Here is a 25065-nt window from a genome sequence, read left to right as displayed (position 1 = left end):
CTAGGAACTGGAATGCAAGACCACCTGATTCCAGGAGCTATTCAACCTTTGTACCCCAGGGGGCCTGCAAGCCAAGGAGACAGTATCTCAGCCACTCTGTTCCAGGGATGGATGCTGGTGATGCAGGTAAAGAATTGTTTATCAACAGATAAAGAAGTACTAGGAAAATCACTGTTGGACTGCAATTTTTATCCTATTAACCTCCCCCCCTTCAAACCTCTTATCTACTGTTCTATCCAAATAACCTTTTCCAAACCCCTCACCCACCCTTTCTTCTCCTTATAAAAAGGTTGGCTTGAAAAGAGATGTTAAGATAATTTTTGAGGGTACATAACCCGTTATCTTCTCAGACTGCCAGCCATCGGAAGAAAGTGCCCATAAAGATTTAATTCTTGTCTCTATTATTGGTCTGGCAGTGACAGACAGCATGAATGCCAACTACTGCAGTTCTGATTTGATCAAGAAACGTTCCATATATCAGTTCTTTTAACCTAAATATTCAGGTTTATTGTTCTGTTTTAGTTGTAATTCCAGTTTGGTCCTGGGAGGAGGTCTAAACTAAATATTCAGCTTCCACTGGACAGCCCCAAAATGGACCTCCTAGCTTTCTAAACCCAGACCATTGGAGTCCTTTTACTTCTACTACAGTTAAACATACAGCCCTGCCTTCAGTTTTTTTCATCTTGTTAAGATATGGGCACTATCAAAAGAATGGTAACAACCTAAATGTGCATCAAATAGGGGACTGGTTCAATAAATAATGGTATACACAAGAAATACTATGTACAGCCCTAGAGAAGAATGAAGCTTTTTTGTACTGATGGGAAACAGCTTCAAGATATAATAAGTGGAAAAAAGAAAAAGGTGCAGAATTGTGGATATAGTGGGCTACGTTCGGTATAGATAGGCATTTTGTTTGCATGTGTGTAAAATCTCTTAAAGGATACACAAATACATTAACATTTGTTGTCTATAGGATGTGGAATTCAGTGGCTGGGGAACAGAAGATGTTTCATCTCTGTACTCTTGTAGAATTTGACCTCATGAATGTACTATTTCTTAATACTTAATGATTTAAAAAATAATTTTAAAGATTTTTTTTTCTTTTATGTAAGCCAATCTTACTAAGTCTGGATACTACCAGCTTCCACCTTCTCAGACATCTTAGACTATAGACTTCTGGTCAAGATGGAGGCATAGGTAGATATGCTTCACCTCTTCACACAACCATAAAAAGAATTATAACCAGATCTCAAAAACAAATAACAACCAAAACCATCAGAAAATCGAGTTACACGGAAGTATGACAACCAAGAATTTAAAGAAGCCACATTCATGCAGATGGGTAGGAGAGGTGGAGCCACGGAGATGGGGCAGAGGGGCAGTGTGGCTCGGACAAGTGGCAGTAAAGGCTGCACAACAGATGGTCCCACATTCACATGTAGTGGGTGGGTCAAAATTGCGAGGGATACCCTGGGAGTGAGTGATTCCAGCCTCCAGCCAGACTGCACAGTCCCAGATTCCAGCACCAGGAACATAAACCTCCAGGGCCATTGGCTATAAAAACCAGTAGGGGTTGGGGTGGTAGAAGAGACTGCCCTCAAAAGGTGGTAGAAGAAACTGTTGGATTTTCCCTGCTTACAGGGCCCACGTGGTCTTAGAACGTATGCACTCCAAGGCAGCAACTGGAAAGGTGTCAACTGCATACGGGAAGCAAATGAAGTGACTGGAAAAGGGGCGAGCGCCAGGCAAATCGCCAGAAACCAGGCAGCAACACTGTCCTCTCTCCAAGTGTCCCACCACGAACAGAGCCACAAAGTGGTGAAGCAGGTAGCCTTGCCCTGGCAATTACCTAAGGCTCCGCCCCACACAATTTACAGGTACCTTTGCTACATATATCACACTACTAAGACAGGGAGTAAAAGCAACTCTACCTAATACACAGAAACAAACACAGGGAGGCTGCCAAATTGAGGAGGCAAAAAAATATGGTCCAAATGAAGGAACAGAACAAAACCCCAGAAAAAGAACTAAACAAAACAGAGATAGCCAACCTATCAGATGTGGAGTTCAAAACACTAGTGATAAGAATGCTCAGAGAACTCATAGAAGTATGGCAAACAAATAAAGAAATGAAGGTGCACAAAGTGAAATAAAGAACAATATACATGGAACCAACAGTGAAGGGTAGGAAGCCGGGATTCAAATCAACGATTTGGAACATAAGGAAGAAATAAACATTCAACCAGAACAAAAAGAATAAACAAGAATGCAATAAAACAGGAGAGGCTTAGCAACCTCTGGGACAACTTTGAATGTATCAACATCTGAATCATAGGGGTGCCAGAAGAAGAAGAGGAAGAGCAAGAAATTGAAAACTTATTTGAAAAAACAATGAAAGAAAAATTCCCTAATTTGGCGAAGAAAACAGACATACAAGTTCAGGAAGCACAGAGTCCCAAATAAGTTGGACCCAAAGAGGACCATACTAAGACACATCTTAATTAAAATGCCAAAGGTTAAGGATAAAGAGAGAATCTTAAAAGCTTCAAGAGAAAAGCAGAGTTACCTACAAAGGAGCTAAACGAAATTCTGCAGGTAAGAAGGGGCTGGCAAGAAGCATTCAAACTGATGAAAAGCAAGGACCTACAACCAAGATTACTCTGTCCAGCAAAGTTATCATTTAGAATGGAAGGGCAGATAAAGTGCTTCCCAGACAAAGTAAAGCTAAAGAAATTCATCATCACCTAGCCATTATTAGATAAATGGTAAAGGGACTTATTTCAGAAAAAGAAGATCAACACTATGAACATTAAAATGACAACAAACTCACAACTATCAACAATTGAATCTAAACAAGAAAAACAAAAACAAACTAAGCAAACCAGAACAGGAACAGAATCATAGGTATGGAGATCATTTGAAGGGTTATCAGCTGGAAAGGGGAAGGGGGAGAATGGGGGAAATGGTGCAGGAATAAGAAGCATAATTGGTAGGGAACGGATAGACAGGGGGATTTTAAGAATAGTACAGGAAAGGGAGAAGCCGAAGAATTTAAACACATGACCCATGGACATGAACAAAGGGGAGGGGTTGTTGGCGGGAAGAGGGGTACCGGGTGGAGGGGGGGCAAAGGGGAAAGAAATTGTGACAACTATAACAGCATAATCAATAAAATATACTTAAAAAAAAAATCTTACACTACAGAGTTTTGCTGCTGGCCCATTCTACCTCTTCTTTTCACTAGATCCTTCCCATCAGTTTGTAAACATGATCAATTTTTTTCATTAAAATAAATTAAGCCACCTTCAATTCCACATCCCATTATTGCCCTTATTCCTATACCCCTCTACAGCTAGTCAATGTTCTCCCAAAACAATCTGTCCTTGAGGTTTCTATATCCTACTCTTCTGGACACATACTTTCCATACAATTCATTACTACGTTCTGCTGTTTTTCTCTCTGAAATATCAACAGAATTCATCCGTAACTCCTTTTTTTTTTTAAGTATATTTTATTGATTATATTGTTACAATAGTTCCAATTTTTTCCCCTTTGCTCCCCTCCGCCCAGCAACCCCCTTCCCCAACAATCCCCTCCCCAAGTCCATGCCCATGGGTCGTACATCCAAGCTCTCCTGCCTCACCCTTTCATATATTCTTCTTCTTTTTTAAAAATAATTAATTAATTAGTTAAATATTTTAACAATAAAAAATAACAATCCCTCCCTCTCAGACTTAAGACCCTTTACAGTCTTATGAAGGACAATGGACGAAGGTCTCGAGCTCCTCTAGCTGCTTCAAGCTTCATCCGTAACTCTTAATCTCTATTGCCAACACCCTAGCTAACATGCTACAGCTTTTCTAACTAGTCTTCCCAAATTCACTATCCCCATTCAATCTGTTTTCAAAGATCTCTTTTTAAAATACAAATCTAATTTATGCCCCCAAATCCTTTAATGGCTAGCTTTCTACTGCTCTAGGATAAAGTCCAAAATCCTTAATAAATAAAATGAATATAAAGGATCTGGCACAAGTATCTTACTGACTATTCCCAGGGTACAAGCATGTACCCACTTCCCTAAAATGCTTTTATAGAGAGACAAGTTTGGATTTCTAAGAGATTTTGTTTGAGTTGTGAGACATACAATCACTTTAAATATATTTCATAATCTTATCGTTTTGGCTCTGTATCATGAAGTGTTTTCTAAACTGCAAGTCATGAACCTACCACTGTGGGTTGTGAAATCACTTTTAGAAGGTCGCAGCTAGGAGTTTATAAAAAATAAAAGAGAATATACAGAATATAGAATATGGGTCAACATTGTTGTATGAAATATCCATTTTTATAGACTGAAGATGGTGTAAATATATTTTTTATTTTGAGTTTTAAAAAATGTTTGAAAGTTTTAACAATTTTTTTGAGATTGTGATACAAAATTTTTTCATCTATGACTAAGAAATTATACAAGTTAATTTTCTCAATAGCTATCAGTATTTCAGCCATTTCAAAATGACCCCATTTCATGATACCTAATCTTAAATGAGGTCTGACAATTTACCTAATAGTGTTGCAACAGCAAAATTTAACTGAATTTCTGTACCACACACCTTCATCAGAACTCTGTGGCTCAAACCCCAAGGGCTTTGTGGTTTCTGGCAGCATTGATATTAGCTCATGACCTGCAACTCAGAGACTGCCTCTGAGGGATTCTTAACCTTCACTGTGGCATAGAAACCTCTGGTAATCTGATGAAAATTAGGACCCCTTCTTGGATATTGTTTTGAATGAATATATAAGATTACCAAGGAAATCGGTTATATTAAAATGCAGTTCTATCCCTGACCCTATAGGGATCTGTGAACCTAAAGGTTAAGTATTCATCAACCTAAAGATTACATTGAGCTTAAGAACTGAGATCTTATAAGGAATCCAAGCTAATTAAAGCATGCTTTAAGGAATAAATAAAAAGTATCTTGAGCCCTGACTTGTGTGGCTCACTGGGCTGGGCATTGTCCTGCAAACCTAAAAATTACTGGTTCAATTCTTACTCACAGCACATGCTTGGGTGGTTGGGCCAAGCCCCTGGTTGGGGGTGTGCAAGAGGCAACCAATCAGTGTTTCTCTCACACATTGATGTTTCTCTCCCTTTCTCCCTCCCCCTCTAAATAAATAAATAATTCCTGATAAGGAAACAGCGGGGGAGAGGAAGGGTATGTGAAAAATGAAGCACTGATAAGCTTACCTCAATATTAAAGAAAGTTCTTTTTCTTTATCTTTTTCTACTCTCACATGCATGTGGATTTCCTGCTAAGTTTGACTTTATTTACTTAAGCAAATTTGTGCCAAGGAAACTTTAAAAATAAATTTTTTTAAACCTAAAAAGAAAAACGAGAAGCTCGTGTATGAATCCCAAAACAGTTTATTCACAAATAAAAATGTTTCTTTAGTCATAGGTGTTGCCTTTGGGATCTCTCTATTAGCAGCTGGTAGAAAATATCATGACAAGCTTGATGATCTGATTTTCCAATATGCAGAATTTTAGAAGTACTGCAAGAGCAGACACATTAATAGCAGATGAAGAACCATCTGACAGTGAGAAAGACAATGAGAAAGATTAAAACCAGGTACAAGAATTAAAAACAGAACAGACTTCTCTCAATAACACAAATAGTCCTACATAATCCAAGACTCTATTACCTTCCAAGTATAATAACCAATCTAATAATTTTGAATTTAAAAAATGAGATAAAAATGTGCTCATTAGTCAATATTTCTGTGATTTATGGGAGAAGGAATCAGAATAAAGTGTTTTGAAGTTTGAAAAAAGACCCAGTTAAGAGTCAGTCTTATAAGACACTGTTACCCAACGCAGTATATTGGAAACAAAAATGTTGACAAATGTGTTGTAAAAATTTAGATTTTAGAAGATTTTTAATCCAAAATAAATCCTGTTTAAACTGAAAATTTTCACTTAAATCTAATTGCAGTTGTACTTTCTATAATTAGATCCATTAGATTCTCTACATGATTTAAACAACCCTTCCTCCTTTTTTACCTTTACTTAAGAGTCCTGGTTTTGTTTTATTTTTGACATCCTTGATCATCCGTTACCCTGAGTGGACTATTTATCAGTACCTACAGCTTCGGGCCTCTTAGCTCCAAATCTACTAATGTTACTTTCTACATTAAAAAAAAAAAAAAAAATTGCAGTAAAAGGCAAGAAATGAGGATACAAATGACCAGTGGAGATAATGCTAAGTAAAGCATATGCACACCATAATGTCCTCTGTAGGTTCTGGGAAGCTGCAACTTTAAATGAAATAATGTAGTATAAAAAGAATTTACCATAGGTTAATTGATATAAACAAGAACTTAATTCCTATGGCATATTTTTGGTCACAGAAACATTTTCAAACTTCTAAATAAAGACCCAAAACACCTGTAATATTAAACAGTGAAATGTGAGCTATCCATATATTTAAAAAGATTAATAAAAACAAGTAAGATAATTCTTTTCCAATCCACTTATTCTGGTTCAGGGTCAAGGGTGGACAGAGTCCATCCCAGCAGCTCAGGGTATAAGGCAGGAACCTACCCTAGACAAGGCGTCCTTTCATCACAGGGCACACTCACACTCACCCACATTCACTCAGACCAGGACAGCTGAGACACATCAGTTCACCCAAAATGCACTTCTCTGGATATGGGAGGAAACCAGAGCACCTGCAGAAAACCACGTGGACGTGAGAAAGTGCCAATTTTACACAGACAGTGGCCACAGCCAGAAACCCTTTTTACTCCCTCATTAATGATATAATGAAACCATGTTGAAGGAAATGACGTTATTTGAGGACCTGCTATACCACAATTAACCTTAATTAATAGACAGAAATTGATGCTTTAATAGCAATAATGATAAATGTACCATATCTTATTTTAATTAGAGAGAGAGAGGTTAGACAGGGAGTCCTGTTCACAAAAGGGAGGGAAAAAAAGGTAAAAGGGGAAATCACCAATTGAGGACAGAAAAAAGGACATGGGAACACCAAAAACACACTTTGCTACTTCAGCATTTTGCTGACTGGCAGCTCTGTTTATCTTCAAATGACAAAATAGATGTTATACACAGGGTATTTTTATAAGTTTAGCAGAACACTGCTGTACAATATGAAACCTACCATTAGATGATTTATGAAATATATTTAGACGACCTACTTCATTATAAAGAAGTCTCATTACCTCAATTATCACTGTATAACCACTTCATTCCAATACCCCATTTTTCTGACAGATTCACTCTACTGGAAATAAGACTCCCATGTTCCCATGACTGCCTTTGAGCCAAATCTAGTGTACCATATATACTTTCATTCTTCTACAATTCCTTTGCCACACTGTACAATTACCTCTACTGTCTAAAACTCAGTTCTCATAAGATGCCCAATTCTACTGCAAAGTCTATTTCCTCATCTATAAGGTGGGAATAACAATAATCACTTTCACAGAATTATTATGAAAATTAAGAACTTCTAGTTTCTGGTCTGGCCCATAAGGAGTTTCCAAGTTGCTATTCCACCATAAATTTTTTTAAAAAAGCTGAACAAACTGAAAAATCAACAACTCTTCTTAGATCAGTCAGAGGAATGAGGTCACAGTGCAGACTACTGATCCAAAAATTAAAGGGAAAGGTGTATACAGAAAATCACAACTTCACCAGAGCAGAAACCATGAGCAGAACCAGTGCTGCGGTAGGAAAATTTGGACAGTAAGTGATGGACTGACTGCTGGGGGCTCAGAGAGGACAAGTGTGAGTTAAAAACTCCAGGGGTATCTCACCCTTTTCTCAGCTTTATCTCCAAGAGCCCTACCAGGTTCTCACAGTGAATACCAGAGAAAAATCCCCTTGTGCTTCCAAAAGGGGGAGGAGAAAAGGAACCATTTTGAAATACACCAAAACATTCTATTCTAATAAGGCCTGCCCTCAGGAGAAACTATTTTGCCAGAGTCAATCTGCTTTAGTTTTATCGTATCCTAACCTGAGGAAAGGGTATCATTCAAATCCAGATGGCTCTAGCCTTCCATGCTGGAGGAATGGAAATGTCCAACCCCATTCACCTTTTGCCATCCTGTCCCACCTAAAAAGGGGGTTAGCACACTTAGAAACATTGGGAATTACAAATGAAAATAAACATAAAAAAATACCATTCTATGCACCTGTTAGAACGGTTAAAATCTCAAACACTGACAACATCACATTCTATTTAGGATGTGGAACAACATGAACCCTCACTCACTGCCACTGGGAGTGCAAAATGGCACAGTCACTGTGAAAGACATTTTGGTGCTTTCTTACAAAACTAAACATACTTTTACCAAATATGATCCAGCAATTGTTTCTTGCTATTTACCCAAAGTAGTTAAAAACTTATGTCCACCCAAAAGTCTTCTCATGTATGTTTTTAGCAGCTTTATTTATAATTGCCAAAACCTAGAAGCAACCGTCGTCGTCGGCAGCCGTCCGTCTCGAGAGACGATGGTGTAGCTTCTCAAGAGTCTATCTGCACCGCCGAGAATGGCTGTGCAGTCCGACTCGGGAGTGACACGGTATCTGTCTCCTCCCGTGTTGAATCGACATCTTGCGATGACGCCGGAGTGTCCTCTCCAGTGAAGCTGAAGCTACAGAGCCTGGGCAGGGTGATATGGAGGGTCTGCTGTTGCCCATGCAGCAGACCCCCCCTCTCTTCGCAGCTGAAGGGTCCAAGGGAAAGACGGAGTCAATACAGCTTGGCTTCAGGTGCGCCGCAGGAGTTGCCGGTGATGACTACAACGTCAAACCGCCTTAGGGACTCCGGCTCCGGATTTTCTGTCGGGGTTTACTCCCTTAGCCTTTCCCCTGAAGAGGTATGCCGCAAGGCAGCGGAGGTTTTTTGGAGTCAGAGTTTTCCTTCTCTGATGTGCCCTGACTGGAAGATCGAACCAGCGACACTTAGCTCGCAGGCCGACGCTCAATCCACTGAGCCAAACCAGCCAGGGCTTAGAAGCAACCAAGATGTTCTTTATTAGGTGAACAGATAAATAAATTGTGGTATATCCAGACAATGAAATACTATTTGGTGCTAAAAAGAAATGAGCTATCAAGCCATGAAAAGACATGGAGTAACCTCAAGTGCAAATTACTACTAAAGGAAACTTAGATGTATATAATTGTACTAAGTGAAAGAAGCCAGGCTAAATACTGTATGACTCTATATGACAGTCTGATAGAGGTAAAACTATGAAGACAGGAAAAGGACCATTGGTTGCCAGGGGGGAGGGGGAGGGATGAGTAGGTGGAGCACGGAAGATTTTTAGGGCAGGGAAACTATTCTATATGATGCTATAATGATGGAAACATGTCATTGTACATTGTCCAAACTCATAAAGTGTATAAAACACCAAGAGTAAACCCTAATGTAATCTATCAACTTTCGGTGATATTGATGTTTTAATGTAGGTTTGTTAAAAAGATTCACCCTGACTACTGTAGCTCAGTGGTTTGGGCGTTGTCCCACAAACTGAAAAGTCACCAGTAAGATTTCCACTCAGGGCACATGGCTGGGTTGAGGGCCAGGTCCACGGTTGGGGGCTTACGAGAGGCAGCTAATCAATGTTTCTCTCCCTTTCTTTCTCCCTACCTTCCCCTTGCTCTAAAAATAAATAAATAAAAAATGTAAAAAATAAAGAAAAATTAAAAATTCAAATGTGACCCTATCAAAATTCCAGCTGGTTTATTTGTATAAATTGACAGCTAATCCTAAAATCCATATGGAATTACAAGAAACTAAGAACAGTGAAAACAATGCTGAATAGTAAAAACAAAGTTGGAAATTCACACTTTCTGATTTCAAAACTGATTATAAAGCAAGTGTAGTACTAGAATTAAGGGTAGATATACAGATCAATGGAACATTACTGAAGTGTCCAGAAACAAACCCTTACACTTATGGACAATTGATTTTGGGCAGGAATGCCAAGACAATGGCAAAAGAATACTATTTTCAACAACTGGTGCTACAGGGACTTCCAGTCCAGATGGCAGCATAGGTAAACACGGCTCACCAGCTCTCACAACCACATCAAAATTACAATGAAACTATAGAACAACCGTCACTCAGAACCGTCAGGAATCGAGTTGAATGGAAGTCCGACAACTATGGAATTAAAGAATCTCCATCCATCCAGACTGGGAGGAAAGGCAGAGACACAGAACAGGCTGGTCCCAAATCAGCATGTGGTGGATTAAAATTTTGGGAGAGATATCTCGGGAGAAAGGAATTTGAGCCCTACACCAGGGCCTACAGCCCAGGGTTCCAGTTCCAGGAAACTAGTCCCCGTAACTCCTGGCTGCAAAAATTAGCAGGGATTGAGAACCAAAAGGTCACCAGTTCGCTTCCCAGTCAGGGCACATGCCTGGGTTGTGGACCAGATTGCCAGCTAGGGGCACGTGAGAGGCAACTGATCTATGCATTTCTCACACATTAATGTTTCTCTCCCTCTCTTTCTCCCTCCCTTCCCCTCTCTCTAAAAATAAATAAAATCTTTTAAAAAATAACATTTAAAACAAAAAGAACTGACACAGAAACCTACTGAAACTCGCTTTTTCTGAGTTCTAGCACCAGGGTAGCAGTTTGAAAGACACTACTGGCATCAAGGTGAGAGCGAGGGTAGGAGGGACAGCTTTCTCCCAGAGAGAAAGGCGGGCAAAGGCCACCACTACCCCTTTTCTGACCCTCTCCATGAAAAGCCACAGAGCTGGCAGGTGGGTAACATATCTGAGACTCCATCAAGAGGCCTAACATTGTTTGGTCTGTCCTAGAAATCCACTGAGGCTCTGACCCACCTAACTTACAGACCCACCCAAGTTGTTAACAGTAACTTTTCCGTATGAATGGCTGATCTTCGCTCCTGCTTAACAACTTCCTAAATCCTCTCAAACAAGCAACAGCTTATATGCAGTGGGTCCCCAACTTGCATACCGATTGCTAAGTGGTCACAGGCCCAGCACTAGCAGCAGCCAGCCTAGGTTCACAGCTTGGCTTCGCCCGGGAATTTCCAAGCCAGCACAAGTAGCAGCCATCTCAGATTTCTTTATAACACTTGTAGGGTACCCCGGGGAAGAACACAGGTGGGGGTTAACTTTGGCCTGCACTACCTTGGAAACCCCAAGGCCAGCGCATCCATGGAGAGCTACAGACCACATTGGAGCACCACCACCCTGCCCCTGCACAGCTGATCCTCTATGGAGGTCAAAGGTTGGTTGTCACTGGTCAAAGCCAGTTCTTGCAGCTGACTGGCCTGGGTAAATCCCTCCCATTGATCTGTCAATAGCAATCAGGCTTCAACTACAAGAAGAGGGTGTACTCAGCCCACACAAAAGGCTGACCTCAAGTACCCAGCTTGGGCCACTGGACCCCACCAGACACCGACTACATTAGGCCACACTATCAAGACAGGGAGTCATAGCAGCTCTACCTAATACATAGAAACAGACACAGGAAGGCTGTGAAAACGAGGAGACAAAGAAACATGGTCCAAATGAAAGAACAGATCAAAACTCCAGAAAAAGTGCTAAATGAAAAGGAGATAAGTAATCTATCAGATGCAGAGTTCAAACACTGGTTATAAGAATGCTCAAGGAACTTAGTGAGGACCTCAACAGCATAAAAAAAGATCCAGTCAGAAATGAAGGATACACAATTTGAAATAAAGAACAATTTACAGGGAAAGAGTTGAGTGGATGAAGCCCAGAATCAAATCAATGATTTGGAACATAAGGAAACAAAAAATAACCAATCACAACAAGGAAAAAAATGAATCCAAAAAAACGATCGTGTAAGCGGCCTCTGGGACAACTTCAAGGGCTCAAACATTTGCATCATAGGAGTGCCAGAAGTAGATGAGAAAGAGCAAGAAATTGGACAGCTATCTGAAAAAATATTGAAAGAAAATTTTCTTAATTTGGTGAAGAAAATAGACATGCAAGTCCTGGAAACAAAGGGAGTCCCAAACAAGATGAATGCAAAGAGACCCTCTCCAAACACATCATAATTAAAATGCCAAAGGCTGAAGATAAAGAGAGAATCTTAAAAAGCAGCAAGAGAAAAGAAGTTAGTTACCTACACAGAAGTTCCCTAAGACTGTCAGCTGATTTCTCAAAAGAAATTTTACAGACTAGAAGGGACTGGCAAGAAATATTTAAAGTCATGAAAAGCAGGGATACTAAGCCAACATTGCTCCGAAGCTACGATTTAGAATCAAAGGGCAGATAAAGAGCTTCCCAGACAAGAAAAAACTAAAGGAGTTCATCATCACCAAACAATTACTATACGAAATGTTAAAGGAAATTATTTAAGAAAAAGAAGATCAGAATTATGAACAACAAAATGGCAAAAAATATATATCAACAACTGAATCTAAAAAACTAAGCAAATAAGAACAGAGACACAATCATGGATATGGAAATTGTTTTGATGATTTCCAGATAGGAGGTGGTGTGGGGAATGGCTGAAGAGGTGAGGGGATTAAGAAGCACAAATTGGTATAGAATAGCAATCGGGATGTAAATTACAGTATAGGAAATGTAATAGCCAAAGACTTATATGTATGACCCACAGACATGAACAATGGTGTGGGGGTTGCCTGAGGGAATGGGGGATACTGGTTGGAGGGGGGCAAAAGGGGGAAAATTAGGACAACAATCGTAGCATAATCAATAAAATATAATTTCATATTTTTTAAGAACCCCCCCCCACAAATAATGCCGTAACAACAGTACAGTCACAAACAAAAGATTAAAATTGGGGTTCTTTAGGCTATATACAAAATTAACTCCAAATGGATCATATACCTAACTGTACTAGTTTAAAATAACTTAGAAGAAAACATAGGAGTAAATTTTTGTGATCTTAGGCAAAACTTAAGACACCACAGCAGAAGCTAAAGCAACAAAAGAGGATGTGAGAGCAATCTGGCTGTGACATTTGTCACCCCATTGATCTCCAGTGTTGAGTCGGCAGATCTGGCTAGCTAGGCAGGTTCCCTTCATCCGTCATTGATCCATGTGCGCCCTCCCGAAGCTGCGCACTTGGTCGAAGAGGATGACCTTCCCCATTAGAGGAGAGAATTGGTTCAGTCGAGGGTATGCAAGTAGCTGCAATCCCCTGCTAGAACCTTCAAATAAGCTCTCAAGGTACATTTGTAGGAAAACGTAGGGCAGTCAAACTTCCAAGACTCCAGGCACATCCAGATGAGGCGCTACATGTGGCAGTCTGCCTTTCTTTAAAATAAAAATAAAAATAAAATAAAGCAACAAAAGAAAAAAATTGGATTTCATCAGCATTAATAACTTTTGTGCTTCAAATAATACCATCAAGAAAGTGAAAGATAACCCACAAAATGGTAGAAAACTTTTGCAAATCATATATCTGACAAGGGATTAGAATATATACAGAACTCTTACAACTCAATAATAGACAACCTAATTAAAAATGGGCAAAGGGTCTCCAAAGAGAATATACAAATGGCCAACAAGTACATGAAAAGATGCTCTATATTATTAGCCTTTAGTGAAATGCAATAAAAATCACAATGAGGTACTTTATAGTCACTAGGATGGTTATTATAATAATAAAAGAAAATAGTAAGTTTTGGCAACAACATGTAGAAACTGGAACCCTTGAATTCTGCTAGTGGGTATGTAAAATGGTACAAGTGCTTTGGAAACAGTTTGGCAGTTGCTCAAAAGGTTAAACATGGAATTATAAGACACAGCAATTCTACTAGTAGATGTACAGCCAAGAGAAATGAAGACATCGTATAAAAACTGGGTACACAAATGTTCATGGCGGCATTCATAAGAGCCCAAAAGTGGAAAATCAAATGTTCACCAGCTGATGAATGGCTAAACAAAATGAGGTAGATCCATACAATGGAATATTTCACAATAAAAATGAATGAAGTCCTGATACATGCTACAACATAGATGAATCTTGAAAACATTATGCTAAGTGAAAGAAGCCAGTCACAAAAAACACATATTAGTATGCGTATCAGGATGAACTTCTCATTGGGGAAATGCAAATTAAAACTACAATAAAACACTTCTACACACTTATCAAAATGTCTAAAATAAGACCAACAGTAGAAGGTGCTGTTAAGGATGTAGTTCAAATAGAACTCTCACACATTGCTGATAGTATAAATTGGTGAAACCACTTTGGAAAACTATTTGGCAATTGATTTTGAAATGCATCAAAAAAGAGGATGGATTGATAGAGGGATGGCTAAGTGTTAAAACAAATATTGCAAAAATGTTAACTGTAGAATCTAAGTGGTAGGAATATGAATGTCCAAACAATTCTGTCAACTTCTCTATATTTTTGAAAAGTACTGTAATAAAATGTTGTAAGAAAAACTAAACATATACCTGCAGTTGAATACTGTACAGCAATGAAAAAATATGAACTACTATCACATACATATAAGACCACAAATGAATTTCAGAATGCTGAACAAATTGTTCTCTTTAACGTCAAAGCTAGGCAAAACAAAATTATGGTTATAAGAGGTCAAAACAGTGGTTACCTTTGGGGGAAGAGGTACTGACTGTTGGTTGGGGTGTGAGGGAGCCTTTTAGGGGGGATAGAAATAGGCTATATTTTGATAGTGGTTCTACTATGTAAAAGTTCTTAGGCTATATAGTTAAGATAGTTACACTGTTAAAAGATATACTGTTTATTGTATATAAACAATAAAAATGTTTACACATACATATATGGGGTTGGCAAAACAAGGTTTACAGTTGTGAGTATGCAAAACAGTTTATTCTTGCATTATTTATTAATTATTGTAGTATTTATTACAACTGTAAACCTACTTTTGCCTATCCTTGTATATTACACTTGAACTACTGAGATTATATAACTCTTTCTAAATTCATGCTCACTACCTACTCATTATTCTTTTGGCTCCACGCTCCCCAACTCAGTCTCATAGTGTAATAACGGTAGCTCTTTTGCTTTTATTCATTTTGGTCACTGATGTTCACATAAACTTCATTTGAAATCTTCAGAAGCTAAAAAGTAAATTTGTGAGTCATTGGCTTATCACACAACTAGATCCTCTAACTTCAAAGTCTACATCAAACAATGTAATACTTGATTATATACTATTTCACACTGAACTAATAAATGCTTTGTGTATATACATTAATCTTGTCCCCTTAACTAAAATGGCTGCTCCTCATGGGTAAAGGACTCATTTCTCCTTTCCCCTTGGGTGCCTAACACATAATTGCTGACTGATAGAAAATAGGTATTGAATGTCCTGTTTTTTTATCCTTAAAGCCTTGTTACTCAGTTTATGGTCAACTGCTTCCTCCTGCCCCACAAATATAAGAATTAAATAATTATACAAAATTATATGTAATTTTAACTAGTTAGGTCAGTTATAAAAGTCTCACTCTTCTTAAAGTCATTCTGCTTCATAAGAAATTCAGAAAACTTTAATAAATTTAGAAACAAATATATCTGGACAATTGCTTTCTTTCCCACACTTTCAGATCCCTTAGTGCCCTTACTGTATGCTCTCTGGATTAAGTAAAAAGCTAATTACTCAACTGGCCCCTGGGAGCACACTCCAGACTGGCTATTTAATTAAAAGACAGGTATATGATAAAGTCTGTCCAGGAGGTATCCAGCCATGCACTATAAAAACTAGAGACATTTATTGAAGAAAATACAAGATACAAGAAACATTGTACATAGGGCAATGACAACTGAGCCCCCTTCAAAGCAGGCACCTTAGAACTTCACACAGTTCTCCCAGATGCCATCAGCTGCCCCACCATATTTTCCTGAATATCTTCGATGGTCTGAAATCTCTTCTCTTTCAAAGGTGATTTTAGTTTTGGGAAAACCCAGAAGTTACAGGACGCCAAATCTGGGCTGTAGGAGGCGCTGAGTCACCTGGTTGATTTGATGTTTTGACCAAAAAACTCTACACGAGATGTGATGCATGAGTGGGCATATTGCTGTGATGAAGCTGCTAATCACCAGTTGCCCATTGCTGCAGCCTTCCAAATCATCGGAATAGTTTCCGCATAAGAACGGTCAAGCTTAAAGCAAAATTTGATGAGGATTCATTGTTCTACTCGCTTAGTCATTTTGAATGCAACAGCCACACAGTACACACGCTCACTTAATGGTGTCTACCACCCCCACTGACTAGTACAGTTAAGTCATCATTGTTCACACATGTGCATTCCAGTCCACTCTCCTTGGCTGCCAGGTTACATGGATGTCACACAAAACCGTTCTCATTATATTAACAATGGCTGAACTTTTTCCAGATAGACCTTTTATGTGCATTCATATTAAACTGACCTCAAAGTATTATTTTTTTTATTTACTGATTTTTTTGAGAGAGAGAGAGAGGAAGGGGGGGAGATAAACATTGATTTGTTTTCCATTTATTCATTCATTCATTTTTGAGTCTTGTATGTACCTTGACCAAAGATGGAATATTTGGCATATCAGGACTATGCTCTAACCAACTAAGCTACCCAGCCAGGACAAAGTATCCTTAATTAGTTAAAATAAAGGAATTTGAAGACTTCAAAAGTAACATACCATAAAGCCAAATTGAATGTCAAAATCAAAAGGTCAGGCAGCTTCTCCAAGAGCAGAAAATATATTTAGTTCTCCCTTATCACTTTACTTCTCAACTGCACATTAAAAACACACACTTTGGCTGTCTTCAAGCCAGCTTTGCCTTACATCTTTTGCTCATATTTATACTTTCTGTGAGTCTTTTGTATCTTTATCATTTTACTCTTAATTTCATTATATCACAATTGCAAAAATCCTGAATTCTGAGCATGTGAGCAATATCATAAGTGTTTGTTAAATTCATTATTAAAAGTTACTGGTAAAGAACCAACTTCTGAAAATTTGTTACAGTCTATTTTTTAAATAGCCTATTTGAATGAATGACAGAAATAACTCTTTGTTTGAAGGAAGGTAATACATAGAATATACTTACATTCAAAAAAGGCTTGAGACAAGATGACAAAGAAATATAACATTGAATTCCAATTATATTTACAATCATCCTCTTTTCAATCTCTTCCTCATTTCCAGATTTTAACTTGCTTAGGACACAATAAAGACAGAAGGCAGAAAGAAAGGGTGCAAGTTGAATTAAAAAAAAAAAAAGTCAAGGAGAACCTATAGTAGCCATTCTGTGACAATTTTTCTGTTTATAAGAAACCAAATAAAATTAAGGCCTTTAAAAAAAAAAGGATCCCATTCTAAAGTATTATATTAAGATTTTAAAACATCTGAATTTTACAATAAAATATAAAGGTTTCCAGACAGTATTAACTAAAAAATATTTTAAGAAAGTCAAGTTTTTGGATCTTATGTACCAAGTAATTCATTACCTCATCCTCTCAAGTTACCCTATAATTAGCTCTAGAACTAAAGTGACACACACAGACTGCCCTACTCTTAAAGGTGCATACATTCTTAATGGCAAAGAATCAGCCTTAATTAAAGGACATCCGGAGTGGGAGATCAAGCATAAACAAACAAAAACCCTACAACAAAAATTATAAGTAAGCAAACAAATAATCTTTGCTTATTTATTTAAAAAAAGACCAACAAGGCAAGATGAACTACATAGAACACAAATCAAACTCAAATGAAAAAGATATAGAAATACTAACTTTCCCAAACCTCATGACCTTATAAATTAGAAGTGACAGGACAAAACTGAATACAGTCAGATAAAAATAGTTAATGTGGGAGAGAAAAGTAGCAGAACCCTTTGAAGTACAAAGGGCAAACACTAAAGCACATGAGTCTGGGAACAATTTACACAGAAACAAACAAGCATAAAATTTCACACTCTTACCGAAAAACAATAATTGACTTTCACATTTGCTCAAGTATTTGAGTGCCTGCTATGTGAAAAGTGTAGTTCTATCTAGCAATGCTAAGATAAATCATCAGACTTGGATTCTAACAGAGGAGATGTAACATTGTCACAATTAAAATCAAATAGGAAGAATAAAGAAAGTGTCTTAAGAATGGTAAATGAACTCCTAAAGTAGTTCAGATTAAGAAGTTAGCCATGTTGGGGGAGATCAAAAAAGGATTCATGGCATTTGAGCTGGACCTTGAAAGCTAGGATTTACATTGGAATTTAAGAGAAGAGCATTCCTGGCAATGAGAATAGAATGAGTAAAGGCAGAGGATGGAAAGCAGAAGGCATATATAGACTACAGCAAGCTGTTCAGTCTCACTAGATTCAGACTCAAAAAGGTGGAAAAGTATACAAGGAGCCAGATTGTGACTTTGACAGAGATCTAAAACAGAGATCTTCAGTGATGAGTCATGAAGAATCATTATGGATTAAGAGGCAAGAGATCTGATTTGGATAGAATTGGTCTAGCGACAAGGAATGAAATGAATGGGGAGGAAAGATGTCAATTAGATTACTGTGAGAGGTAATGAGGACCTCAATTATGGTGGTGACAGCATAAGAGGGAGATGGCACAATTCTAAGTTAGTCACTGGGTGTCTACAATGTGTGAAGTACCATTCCACTTCACCAAGAAAATTTGAAATCTTACATCATCCTAATTTTTAAGGAAATTGTAATCTAAAAAAATAATAATTGTTAAAGCACCAGAGCTAACTTATAAGGTAATATGTGATTTCCTGAAAAATACAGTACTCCCTCACTTATCGCGGGTATTACGTTCTAGACCCCCCTGCGATAGGTGAAAATCCACGAAGTAGGAACCTTACATTTATTTTAGTATTTATATATATTTTAGGGCTTTATAAACCCTTCCCACACACTTATAAACCGTTCCCAGCCCCTTATTAACCTTATAGTGAAGAATTCACGGTAAATAATTAAATATAATATTTCTTAAAATCCCGCGATACAGTGAGGCCGGTAATACAAACAATATCAGGAGTGAGAGGGGGAACAACAGTCAGGGAAGGCTTTATTAAAGAGGTTGGAATTGATCTGAACCTCAATGAAAAGGCAGAACTTCCAGAGGAGAAGGATAAAATAGGCATTTTTAAAAGTTAAATAATTTGTTCATTAAGACAAAAATATGTTAAATATATTTTGTGTGCTGAGCTACCATTTCTACCAAAATGTCAAACAAAATGCTAAAACATAAAAATATTTCAATTACTTAAATTCAACTTCATAAAGTATTAGAAAAACAAGATATTAATATGTTATAGCTCCAAATGCTTAAAAGTAATCATTTTATTGTATTATAGTCTAGATTTTTAAAGGAGAAGGGTTACTTTTAATGGGTTCTATAGGAGAGACAAAGCATTAAAAAAAAAAAAAATCTCAAAGAAAGCATTATTCAGCCTTGGCTGGTATGGCTCAGTAGACTGAGCACTGGCCTGTGAACCAAAGGGTTGCCAGTTCGATTCCCAGTCAGGGCACATGCCTGGGTTGCAGTCCAGGTCCCCATTTGGGGGCATGCAAGAGGCAACCACACATTAATGTTTCTCTCCTCTTTCTCCCTCCCTTCTTTTCCTCTAAAAATAAAGAAAATCTTTTAAAAAAAGAAGCATTATTCAGTCACAATTTGCAATATCCAAAATGTTGTGATTTGTTAATTGTGAAAGAAGCTCCTCAAAATAAACATAATCTAATAAACTTCCCTCATATTTTGCATGTAAGTGATAACCAGAATTTGAATTCAGATCCATCAGACTCCAAAACCAGAGCTATGCTTGCATTCACTCCTGTATTCACAATTACTGATTTTATTTCTGATTTAAAAATCTCAAATGTAATAAAAAATATTTGTTATCCTCACCTGAGGACATTTTTTTTTCATTGCTTTTAAAGAGAGAATAAGGGAGAGAGAAACATTGATATGAGAGACCCATTGGTTCTTTCCCCTCCCCACCCAGACTGGGGGATCATCATTCAGCAACCCTTCATTACCCACTCTTTCATGACTCACCCACCCTCTCATACCCTTCTAAGACTGCCCTCAATGGGCTGATTTCCTTTGTATTATTTCTAAACACTCAGGAAGGAGAGAATAGAGAGCATGTCAAATTTCTTTGTTTTTACCTTCTAATTCAAGAAAAGCTCTAACTTCTTCCCTCCCATTTTTAAGGGCAAGGATTCAAGTACTTGCTCATAAAATAAATGTTTTGTTACAGAATATATACAAGGTGAAAAAAAACCCTAAATTATTTTATCAATAATGATTTTAAACCAATTTCTATATTTAATATTTAAATATTTGCTTTTTAGAATTGATTCCTTAAAAACGATCCATAATAAAGGGAAAAAGGCACTAAGAATAGAAATAGTTCTTGTAAGACATTCAAATGCACTTGCCTCAAAATAAATACATTAATTCATTTAAAAGAAATGCATTCATTCAACCAATAATTGAGTGCCTATTGTATGCCAGGCACTGACCTAGGTACTTGTAAAACAATTTTTTATAAAATCCCCTTTCCTCAGGGAGCTTACCACTTAGTGGGAGGAGACAGAAAATAAATAAACGTAAGTAAAGACAGTGTATTAGAAAGCAATAAATGTTATCAGGGACAAAACAGAAAAGAGTAGGGAAGAATTCCAGGATGTTGTGGCAGGCTGCAATTTTAAACAGGGTGGTCAGAGAGGGTTTAAGATGTCGTTTGAGTAAAGACTTAAAGAAGGTGACAGAGTCATGGGATACCTGGGGTAAGAGCACTCCAGCAAGGAAATCAGGGCAAAGGTCTTGGAATACCCTAGGAACTAGGAAACTGGAAAGGTTAAGGGGAAGTTAGCAGAGGGGAGAGTAGTACAGGTGTCAAGAGAGGTATGTGTGGGGCAGAGGGTATAGATTATATTGGGTTTATGAGACACTGTAAGGAATTTGGCTTTTACATTGAATGAAATGGGGATCCATCCATAGAAGGTTGAGCAGAGTGTCATGATCTGTTTTACCAGAAACACTCTGGCTGCTGAGTTAAGGACAGACTATTGGGAAGGCAAGAGACCAGTTAGGAGGCTACTAAAGAAACCCAGGAGAGAAATAATGTACTTCCTATAAATTTTGACTTTAACGGTGCAGTGCTTACTTTTAAGCAAAATAAAAAATCTGTCAGATCCTGCAAACAGGAAATAACTGGAACTTATTTAAAAAGTTTACTATATAGAGTTCTTGGCATATATTTACATTGTGCAACACAAACACAAAAATCTCTTTTAACTACTTATTACAGAAGAATACCAGTGTGTTCCTTTATAATTAGCTATTTCCTTTACTAAAACTTTTTTTTAATCCTATTGCAGCTGAAACTATTCTTTAAAGAAATTAGCCAATATTTCGTAACTCTGTTAATTATATACTATTTAAGGAAAAAAATAAGTTACTTCTGTCCACTGAAAATATAAATCATTTACCTTGAATTGGTGTTTCTTAGATCATCTAAATAAACCGTTCCTAAAAACCTTACTTCTCTCAGGGGAGACAAATTTTTTCCAACAGTTTCTCTTTTTATGCTCCCGTTTTTCAAAGAAATAATTTCTTTTCAATTGTCAACAAATTTGCATAACAGCATTTCGGTCACTCATTTCAGGAAAGGACAACCACAAAAAACTCCTATCACAAAAATGTTCCTCCATGATAAAAAAAAAAAAAACCTCTAATTATCATCTAGTCCTTCTGGAAAAGGCAAAAACAATTTTCTCAACACTATGTTATCATAAGAATAAGAGAAAAAGGGTAATAAGTCAAAACACTCAATTTGCTTACAAAAGGGGCTAGGGAAGATGAAAGGAGATTTTGAAATAAAAATTCATACCTCTACAAAAATTTGTTCATGAAACTGAAATAAGCACATACGTAGTCTCATAGTATTTTGAGGGAAGGAAAAAGTAAAATATAAACAATTTACCTGCCTCAAAGATTCAGAAAGACATCCAGATTAAGCTTGGATTTTTTTAAGAGACTTCCCCTGTGACAATTCTTTGGAAGAAATGGGTGTGTGATTACAAAACATAATACTGAATTCAAATTTATTAATTCATTCAATATTTAAGTGCTTCTTTTTGTGCCAGAAATTGCACAAGGCATTGGGGACATATGTCACATTCTCAAGGCTTATAGTCTTCTTTATCCCACAGATACTGAGTATCTACTATGAGCCAGATGCTGGGGGATCCAACAGCAAACAGGAGACAGACACAGGGTTCCTACCTGCATGAAGTTTACACTGTGGGAGGAGGGAAATGCCTCAAGGATGAGACACATATCTAACTAAACAAGGATATTAACACTCAAGTGTTCTATGTGCTGTTTATGGAAATGTAGAGGGTGCAGGGGGACACAAACAAGGGAGCGAAGGATTCAGGATAGTGCGTAGGGAAATGAGAGGACAGGAGAGCCAAGTGCTCAAAGAGGATTATGTGTTCACCTGGCCGACCTTGGGGGAAGGGCTCTAAGCAGAAGCAGCAACTGGAGCAGAGACAGAGAGGTATGAACAGGCTGGTGTATGTGGTAAATCTGGAACACAGAACTGAGGTAAGTAATGGAGGCTTCTGTACGCCACTACTAAGACTGGACTTCACTGATATTTATGAAAGGCCCCTGAAGGCTTTTAGTCAGAAAACCAGCTTGTGTGATCAGGTTTTTCTGGTGTCATGAGACACTGGTTTACACAGGAATGAGAAAAGAATAACACTAGATAATGATGTCACCGTGAAACAACAAAGGAGACTGCCCAATTAGAAAACTAAACCAGCTCAGGAAAAAAATGAAGCCACTTAACTATGCAAGCTCTTCTGGAAAAAAAATTTTTTTTAACCAAGATCATTTAAAACTGAAGATGTAGAAGAAAGGTTTGTATATACTATGGATTATAACATCCACATATCTTGAGTTTTCTCAAGAGGGCCTAGCTCTGTATTAATTGTGTAAACACATGCTGATTGCTGTACAAAAAGCAATGAAACTATTTAGGAGAAACTCTTTGATACAAGAGCAGAAACACAAGTAACAGAAGGTTTAATTTCTAAAGTCAGGTTTAAAGGTGTCCAAAGTTCAAGATAATCAAGTTTTATTAAGTCGGAGCGTTTAAAAGGTGTGTCATGGGGTGGAGTAAAGAAGGAGGGGTTTAAAAATTAGTATACACATATATAAACAAGTAACTCTCTTTCTTTTTAAACAACTAACTCTTGACATGATGGGACTAAGATCACCACTTGAAGATCTTATCCCAAGTGGAAAAAATGAACACCTACCAGGTCCAGTAATACAAACAGGGAAGGGGAGAGGAGGGAGGGAGAAGAGGACGATCATACATGAAAATATAAATGGGGTCGGGGCAACCACCCATCCAGAACCCCTAATCCAGCTGGTTGTTAGATAAGAAAATCTCCAAACCTCACAGCTCAGACTCCACGATTCAGACATAATGGCAGGAAAATGTCACTCCCAACTCCACAAGCAAACCACCAGCCGCTGGCCATGAGGATATGATCACATACTCAGATTTCAGAACTCAAGGACGGAGTCCCATCCCCACACCGTGCTTAAGAGCTGAAGGATAGCCCCAATTTTGGGAATGGGGAGCAATCACCCTCAGCCCAGCCCTAAGGGGGTCAACGCCCCCCAAGCCAGGCCTTGCGGAGGCCAGGAGTAGTGACAGCCTCGAAGCCCCCTCAATCTCGGCCGGAGGTGCCTCTACTCGCACCCTGTCTTCTCCAACATACACCCTCTCCTACCTGATATGGCGGCGGAGGCTCCTGATCCGGCTCCGTCCCCTCGCCAAAACTAGCCCGGTCAGACTGAGACTCGTGAAGCAGGGAGATGTCATCCGAAGTGGGGGATTTGAGGCAGTTCCCCATCTTCCGGGGCTAGGGTGTGGGATATGGAGGGTTGGGGGAGAAAGCAGTAGCAGTGTCTTTCGTAAGCTCCCCGGTCAGCCTCAGTCAGTGAGGTGGGGTCGTGCGGCAGGCCGGGGCTCAAGCGGCAGCGGCTCCTCCGCCCCCCGGCGCCGCTGAAGGGTCGCTCATGCCAGCCCCCGGGGGTGGGAGCTCAAGGCTGGGCCGCGGGCTCCTCTGGGGTCGCGGCAGAAGCCTCCTGCGAGGCAGCGGGGGGGGGGGGGGCGGGCGGGGAGACGAAACACTTCCCCACCCCGCCCCCCCGCGGGGCGGCGGCGGCCACGGAGTTGCTGGGCCTAATCCAGGTCAGGAGGGGGGGGCGCGGCCGTCGCGGCTGCCTCAGCTGCTACCTCAGCTGCTGCTGCCCTTGCAGACGCCGAAGCGGCGGCCGCGGGCCTCATCCTACTCCGCCTCAAAGCGGCGGCGGCGGCGGCCAAAACGAGGCCAGCTGCGGCCTCGCGTCACACCGCCGTGCGTGCTCTGGTCCCGCCCTCGGCGCCAGGAGGCGTGGGCAGCACCGGCTGCGCCCCCCTGACCCCCCCCTCGCCGCCCCACGCCTCGGTCAGCTGGTGCTGGGGTTGCGAATGTTTCTGTTTAGTCTGTTCTGTACCTGACTCCGAAACCTCTCTGAAGTTTCCGGTGGTTCCCCACAGCCACTACTCCCTCCCCGCTTGTCTCAGCGCTTGCTTGTGCACTGCTCTGCCGAGAGATCTATTTATAAACCTATATCTGAATGCATCACTCCCACGGTTAAAGTATTAAATGGCTTTTCCCTTATCCCTTAAAGATAAAAGTCCAAGCTCACTAATGAACCTTCGCTGTCTATCCAGTCACTTCCTTATTCTACTACATCACAGCCAGAGAGATTCTTCTTCCAGTCGTGTATCTCAGATTGTTCTATTTCTTTGCGTTCGGACAGCCTTAGTCCAAGCCACCACCATTTCTCGTCCGCACTATTGCGATACTCTTACAACTGTTCTCTCGGCGTTCACCCTTGCCTGGTCGAACTGAGACTCGTGAACAATTGACTTATCTTTTTAAAATGTAAACCTGATCATGGCATTCTGTTTAAAACCTTCAAAACCTTTC

The 25065-nt window shown here is 39.1% G+C and overlaps 1 protein-coding gene across 1 annotated transcript in view; it reads right to left on the bottom strand.

The window, feature by feature from the left end:
• RNF11 (ring finger protein 11) overlaps window positions 1-24213 on the bottom strand; it is a 44967-nt gene extending 20754 nt beyond the window's left edge. Inside the window, exon 1 of the mRNA XM_090269435.1 lies at window positions 23818-24213. Coding sequence (XP_090125561.1) covers window positions 23818-23940 — 123 coding nt within the window. The 5' untranslated portion in view covers window positions 23941-24213. The remainder of the gene's footprint in view (window positions 1-23817) is intronic.
• Window positions 24214-25065: the final 852 nt, after the last annotated feature.

This window comes from Furipterus horrens, unplaced genomic scaffold, assembly GCF_987537825.1.
Source record: "Furipterus horrens unplaced genomic scaffold, mFurHor1.1.pri manual_scaffold_3, whole genome shotgun sequence".
In the NCBI taxonomy this organism is placed as follows: domain Eukaryota; kingdom Metazoa; phylum Chordata; class Mammalia; order Chiroptera; family Furipteridae; genus Furipterus; species Furipterus horrens.
The sequence above is the reverse complement of the archived record's forward strand: the minus strand, read 5'-3'. Positions and strand labels throughout refer to the sequence as shown.